This window comes from Cyclopterus lumpus, chromosome 17, assembly GCF_009769545.1.
Source record: "Cyclopterus lumpus isolate fCycLum1 chromosome 17, fCycLum1.pri, whole genome shotgun sequence".
Classification (NCBI taxonomy): Eukaryota; Metazoa; Chordata; class Actinopteri; order Perciformes; family Cyclopteridae; genus Cyclopterus; species Cyclopterus lumpus.
Window position 1 is genome coordinate 8,938,659 of NC_046982.1, and position 7,747 is coordinate 8,946,405.

The 7,747-nt window shown below is 42.2% G+C and overlaps 1 protein-coding gene across 1 annotated transcript in view; it reads left to right on the forward strand.

The window, feature by feature from the left end:
- The window catches only part of LOC117746320 (ephrin type-B receptor 1-B), a gene marked incomplete at its 5' end in the record, with an annotated part of 95,395 nt that extends 88,146 nt beyond the window's left edge, over positions 1 to 7,249 (forward strand). Inside the window, 3 exons of the mRNA XM_034555377.1 lie at positions 1,054 to 1,247; positions 2,258 to 2,413; positions 3,153 to 7,249. Of these exons, the coding sequence (XP_034411268.1) occupies positions 1,054 to 1,247; positions 2,258 to 2,413; positions 3,153 to 3,261 (459 nt within the window). The remainder of the gene's footprint in view (positions 1 to 1,053; positions 1,248 to 2,257; positions 2,414 to 3,152) is intronic.
- Positions 7,250 to 7,747: the final 498 nt, after the last annotated feature.

Consider the following 7,747-nt stretch of genomic DNA (forward strand, 5'->3'; position numbering starts at 1 on the left):
ACACGCACACACACACACACACACACACACACACAAACACACACACTCTCGCACACAACCACTTCTCCATATGCACCATTTGTCAAGATTGTGCTGAGTTGCATTCAACTCCGGGGTGGACTTGGCAACCTACAGAGCAGCCTCTAATTTTTAAGGATAGTATCTTTTAGACTACATTTCACACCAAACCGTTATCTTGCAACTACGCATTTTTAAGAAAAGATTACATCTATAGACATGGATATGGGTGAGAGGTAGGTCCAGCAATGTGCAATGCTGCATTCTGGGCAGTCGTTTGTGTTTGTAGTGTCTCAGAAGTGGCTTCATAGCTGCAGATTAAGCTTTTTATGTGACTTTGGTACGATAGTTAGTAAATGTATTCCATACCATATATTATCGCAAAAAATAAGTGAATTGAGTTTCAAGGGTGCTCATTGGATTAGAGGTACTCCACTCTGTCTCAAGTTCTGATCAAACTTTGTTCAACTCTTAGAAAACACTTCACTCCAACAAACCTGAAACTCTTAATTGTAGCTTTTCTTTAACAAGGCCAGGCAGCCTTTAAGAAACATGTGTCAAGTGGCTGCGCTTCACAGTGTTAATTATATACAATCTGCCCATTCCCAAGTGACTTCTTTATACAGTGACACTGCCTGTGCTCTCCTTTCTTTCTCTTTCCTTGCTCTGTCCTCCAGGAGTGGCATATGATTGGCTGGAGTCAATAAGCAGGGCACATCAGCATGAATGCTAACTGTTTCTTGAGTGGCCAGACGGAGTGTGCCCGTATGGGACGGGGGGGGATGGGGGTTGAGGCTGGGATGAGCGTGTCAGGATTACAGAGTGCATGCATATGCTAAATATCATGAGTCACTGCAAACTCAAATTGGTATTTTGTTCTTAATTAAGTATATTACTGACAACCAGCCAGCTGGTAGACAAAAAAAATCTGTGACTCACAGCAACAAGTTTTAATTACTGTATGAAGTTTGGTATATAAAATATAATCATCAGTCACTGAATAAATAAAAACTCTCCCCCCCCCCTCCCCTCCAGGTGATTAACGCCATCGAACAGGACTACCGTCTGCCACCACCTATGGACTGCCCCAGTGCTCTGCACCAGTTGATGCTGGACTGTTGGCAGAAGGACCGTAACGTGCGACCCCGCTTCACCGACATTGTCAGCACCCTGGACAAGATGATCCGTAATCCCACCAGCCTCAAAGCTGTAGCCAACATCCCTGCAGTGTGAGTAAAAACACGCCTTTAGAGCACATGACACGGGCATTTACTCTAAAGTGGACATTACGTATACACAAATATGTGTTTCATCTATACAGTATATATACAGCATTTACACATGCTGTCTGCACAAACTATCCAGCACGCACACGCTAGCTTTTTCATCCCCTCATAAAATATACATTCATTTATTACTGTTGATTGCATCAAACTTGAACTTTTCCTCTTACCCATCCACACCCCCATATTGGCATTAATAAGTTATATTTTTCCACATTTTGGTCAGAAAAATGTAATAACAAATATCAAATTACATAGCGATTCAGAATGTTATTTTGTTGACGGACCATTTGCCTGGATTTGCTTTGAATCTTATGGGATATGATATTGCCATTGTTTTGGGCAATTTCTTCCACCCTTCCTCGAAGATCCTCTCAAGCTCATCCAGATTGGTTGTGGACTTTCTGTGAACTGCAGTCTTGAAGTTCCTCCACAGATTTTCCATTCCATTCCAAACAGTGAGGGTCATTCAGAGACTTGTCCTGAAGCCACTCGTTTTGCTGTGTGCTTTGTGCAGCTGCCATATTAAAAGGTGAACCTCTGGCTCCGTGTGAGCTTGAGTTTGTGCAATGGAGCCTGTTTTTCATCAAGGTCCCTCCAGTATTTGAGCTCAGTTCACTGTTTCTTTCGTTGTGATCAGTTTTCTTATTACTGACACTGAGAACAATCCCAATAGCATGCTTTTTTGTTGTAGGGGTAGTATTTGTGCTTTTGGTAGTTGCGGCACTTTCATTCAGGCCAAAGAGTGGAGCTTTTTCTCTCGATAGATAGATAGATAGATAGATATATCTCATACTTTCTACTTCTCCTTTTTGCATCCTCTCACACACACCTACGCGAAAGCCGTAACCACAGTTCCTCTCCTTCTCTTCAAATCCTCCTTTCTTAATATTGCATCAAAGCCCTGCACTATACTCACCTCCTCTTACCTCCCATTTCCCTTCTCGCTTCTGCAGGCCTTCTCAGCCACTGTTGGACAGATCCATACCTGACTTTAACACCTTCAGCTCAGTAGAGGACTGGCTCGCTGCCATCAAGATGATCCAGTACAGAGACAACTTCCTAAACTCAGGTTTTACCTCCCTGCAGCTGGTGGCTCAAATGACCTCAGAGTGAGTTCACCTGCTCATGAGCAAAGCAAGAGCTCTAAATCTATATGCCACTTGATGGGCACACTCGTATGAAATTACTCAACATCAAGTGTGTGTATTTATACCATGAATGCACCCGGTGACTCAAGTCTTTCAAGGATTGCATCTTAAAAAAAAAGATTTTCTATGAACAACTTTCCAAAATGCATAAAGATGTAAATCCTTTGAATACATTTTTGAGAGACATATTTATTTGCTACTGTTTTTGGTGTTCTTGAGTGTTTCAAAGCCTGGGTCATGACATCATTTCTCATAGCACTTATGGTACCAGTAGACATGCATATTGCACTTCATTTATTTTAATTAACAATGTTGCTTGGTCTACAAATTTATGTGAAAATGTATAATCATTCTAACATTTTTTATTTAGAATGTATGCTTGGGGCTCGATGGCATTTATGCAGTCTCTTTACAATGCAAAGCAACATGCATTACTAAGTCTTCTCTCAAGTGATACAATTAATTCTTGTAAATTTGTGTTTTCTGTTCATCGCCACTAGCTTTTCACCCTGAAATTGCCCTTTTATACACAGTGATGTTGTGACTTTAAATGCGCCAGAAAATGAAAGCCTTTTTTCCCCCCCGCTTGTATAATGCCTTTATACTGAAATAATCCATTCCATCTTCAATATGATGGAAAGTATTCCATCTATTGCTTGAAAAATGTTCTTGCTTTTCAATTTACTCTCTTTATCTCCAGGGACTTGCTGAGAATAGGAGTGACCCTGGCAGGCCACCAAAAGAAGATCCTCAGTAATATCCAGTCCATGAGGGTGCAGATGAGCCAGTCCCCCACGACGATGGCATGACTACAGGGGGCGCTGTGCCATGGAGCAGGCAGCATTCGTAGGACCAACAACAATGGCAGCCCTCGAATGACCCCTGATCCAACGGAACGCGCCAGAATCGAGACTATTGTTTTAATCTAATCCACTACCATGACAACAGGAGACCAGGGTCTACACTACCACACGATTAACAGTTATCACACTTCATGCAATCCACACTGGGATTTCAGGGTCCAGACTTGATACTGTTTCTCCATTTTTCCACAATAAAGGAAGGAAGACAGATATCAGTTGATGTGTTTATGGACTGCCATTCATGTCATTTTAAACCAAAATAACTCCAACAATCCAACATTGACACAGGGACTCCCTCACAATTTTAGACTGTATGGTAAAATGAGTGACATTGTACTTCTTTATTATCTGGACTCGAAGATGTTAAAATTGTAAGCCGAAGTGTGAGACATTTCGAAAACAACGTGTGACCTGTGATTTTACCGTCGTCAATGTGTGCAGTGAAGATGCCTTGACCTGGCCAGAAATAAGTCCCAGAAGAAAAAGCAATTACCGATCGGAATAATTCGAGGGAGAAGAATACAGGGATGTACAGTGGAGCACCATCTTCAACTATCACATCACATTTTGCTCGTTTGAAGATTTTAAAAAAACGTAAATGGACTGGTCAAAATTTGGAGCCAGTTATATGTTTGTCTCTTACCATCATGCTTTTTTGTTTGTTTGTTTGTTTGTCTTTATCACTATAGCAAGATGCCGCCCACTCATATTTTAATTTTAACACTACCTGTGGTAACCTGGGTTTGAAGGCCTTGCTAAAGGACTTCTCATCCAGCCCCACCCAGATTCAGAGAATATGAATATGTTTATCTCTTGCTGAATATGATTATATATTTCATAATAAACCTTCATATTGAAGGTGATATGTATGAATATGTATGTACAGAACTCTCTGCTTGCATTTTTGGCAAAGACATGTTTGTTGACTAGATTGTGATAGACACATGCAATGTGTAGATTCCCCACGGTGCCCCGGTTCCCTTCAGGGGCACGAGGACAACAGACACTGGGTTGTACGACTCCCTGCTTCAGGGGCACAAGGACAATCCGATCTGGATCTTAAGCTGAGGAAAACATTAAAGGAATTGTAGACAAATAATTGGTATTGTAGATCTATATGACAATTGCTGTAGGAGTTAAAATAATTGACAAAATATCTGTTTATTGGAGATCATGTTTAATGTGGGTGTACACATTCTGTCTCTTGCTGGTGAGCACTTACTTGTACAGATATGTTTTATGTTTTTATTTCTTTTTGTTCCGTTGCTGTGTGTGTTGCAAGTGCTCAGCAACATCCAGAGGGGAAGGAAACTCTACGCCCCGGCCAGCCCACATCCATGGTAAATATCCGCTGACTGAACATAATATTGCTCTGTATCTATTTTATTTCAGGCAAATCCAGTTAGTCTTTCTCGTGGGTTCTGCCAGTATCTCGGGCGAGGCAAAACTCGCTGCAAGTTTGAAAATACGTGGTACAGTAGCTAATCAAATCGCTGGAGACCGAAGTGAATCAGCTTCACTTCTCAGCGCAGTGAAAATGAGCATCTGGGCTGAGGTTTGCCAACAGACGCCTGATGCCATTCCTATGAACACACAGGCTCTAACAGCTCACAGTGTAGCAAAGCCTTCCACAGACTGCTGCTGAGTACATCTATGCACTCTCACTCTGTGCTGCTGCCATATGGGGAGGCGGATTGAGGGCAAACCCTTTGTGGGAGTTTCATGCGTATATGAATCTGTCTATCAGTCCGAGCTCCAGGAATTAGGGTTTGGAAACACGCTCTTTGTTAGTTTGATTGCAAGATGTCTCCATTGTTCCTAAGGGAGGCTGTGGGTGGACTGTCTGTGAAATTACACTGCTGTATCTAGAATATATGTTGATGATGTTTCTGGATAGTAGACAGGGATGATTTCTCTTCTTTTAGTCTGGGGATGGTGTATAATGATGGTAGTGCGAATGGTCTGTGCGATGCGATAGTGTCAGAGCAGCTTGGTGATTAGTAGTGGTGGTTTTGCTTACTTATGTCTTTCTTTGGAAAGCTTTGAGGAACGGTTCTCAAATTTGAGAAATCGTGTTTTTGTCAAGTGCTGAAACAGTAATAACAAGACTGGCCTTTAAAATTGAAAGCAAACCGACCTGAATGGCCCTGTGGTTATGTTCCCTTGTCATGCGGCCATGGTAGCATAGTATCTTATTCACAGACAATTATCCTGAGCGTTTGTCTCAATTCTCTGCAGAAGCTGTGAACCTGCTTATGTCCCCATTGGCCCTATTTGAAGAGGCATGAATAAATACAGATCTAACCACCTTTAGAAATTGATAGTGGACCAATTAGCATATAATATTATGTATACTACTTATGTAAGTCATCTTCCTCCTCTCTGTGTCCTGCCCTCTCTCCCTGGTCTCTCTCGCTGGCTGGCACATCTCCAGCTTGTTTATCCTTGGTGTAACCAAGCTGTCCAGGGCGTGGCTGGGCCAGGGCCACCCCAGCCTGAGAAATGGTTGGCTCCTTGCTCCAGTGGGCCCAGGCAGGGATGCAAACACCTGCTGTGAATCCCATTAGACAGGCATCAGATCAGCCACGGTTAGGGAGGCTGATGGGAGCATCAAAGAACAAATACACACAAACTAAGAAACCCTCAATTATGCTTTGCCCACATCTGGTTTCCAGCCTAATGCTTAAAGAAGAGAAAGTGGGCAGAGATCTGACAGAGTCTGGGCCGATGCGATAGAAAGAGGGGGAGGAGGCAGTTTACAGAAGGGTGGGGTCACAGGACAGAAGTGGCATGAAGACAGGATGGAAGTCAGATAGTTAGCTGATTGAAGTAAATTGTATTGCAATTTGTCGCAGCATCTTTGTAATTGTATACTGTTACTTTTGTTGCTATAGTTTGTTAATGGAACATACGGTAATCAAGCAACTGGTTTGCTTAATGGGCAAAATCAATTAATTTCTCTTTTTCCAAGTATTTTATGATAATAATAATCACATATCTTTTGAGATTGGCATAAATCCCTTTTCGCGGAAGGCAATGATTCAATTTGAATGCATTAGTCCTCTATTCAGCTCAGTCTCATGTATTTGCTTTTCAACCCAAGAGCCTGTGAATGAGATGGTATAATGCATTCATTATGCAACAGTGTAATTCTCCATTTGCTCTGTTTGGTTTTCTAAATATCTGACTGTAATGACACTCCAGTGTGATGAATGGAGAGGCGGGTCGCCATCCCTCTCTGAAAGCTGTTTCATATGGAAGCCATTCACCACACACTGATACAAAACACAAGAACAGAGCTTGTAAAATGTTTCATGGTGCTGTTACTGTCAGAGAAGTGACCAACGATCCTTTTAGCAGCTGATTTCATGCCTATCATTTATAGGTCAGAACTGTCGAAGCCGTGTTGACCTGTCACGACACCCTACAAAACTACACTATTAAACTACTCCATTCTCTTTTTTCCCTGTGTTTCAGACCGTGGACTCGATACTACACACACATGTTAAAAACACAAACACGCAACACTTCATGTCACACTTTCACACACGCAGACACACACACACACACACACACCATGTGAACACTTGAAGTTGCAGTGGGAAGCCTGTGGGCAAGAAGAGCAGGTGAAATGGGACCTTTCACATAACATTCCCCTATGGTACACAATGGATGGTGGAGATGGATATGAGCTGGCACATGTCACACTTTGTTTATTTGTGTGTGAGAGAGTGAATGTATGTGTGTGAGCATAGCGGGCACATTTGTGTGTACAGACATGTATGTGTCCACAGGTACACTGTTTAAGAGCGTGAACTGTTTTTATTTTATTTTTCTGTATAGCAACCACTTGTAAATTGTGACAAGTACGTGTCAAGAGTTTGTAAGCTGTAACTTTCTGAGAAATATTGTACTAAAATGCACTCAATAAACGCCTTGGAAAACGAGTCAATCACTTTAAGGTCTGTGACTCAATGGCCTATAATTTTGATTTCATTCATGGTGGTTCAAGAAAGTGTAGAGGAAGGGTTATTATCCAGTAGCACTTCTGTCAGTGCTGTGCGTGAGCGTGACGTCTCATGCTTGTTTTCATACTGGAAATAAACAGCGTTTGGTTGCCGCCGGTCTGGCTGGCAGCTTGTGTTAAAAGCAATCAGCCACTAATAAATGTGCCGTCACTTGGATGGCACGCAAACCCCAAAAATGACTCTCAAAGAAAAGTGCCAATATGTTCTCCTCCCTTCTGAATCATTATCAAGCACACACTTGCGCACACATGCAGACAAACACACACAAATGGTAATAGCAGTCTCACACGTTCCAGTTACCAGAGACTGAGACTTTTAGAGCACTGCGCCCACTGGAAAGTGTGTTGCACAGTAATGATATGGTTAATGAGGTGGGCCCAAAGATGTGGGGATGTCGCCATTTC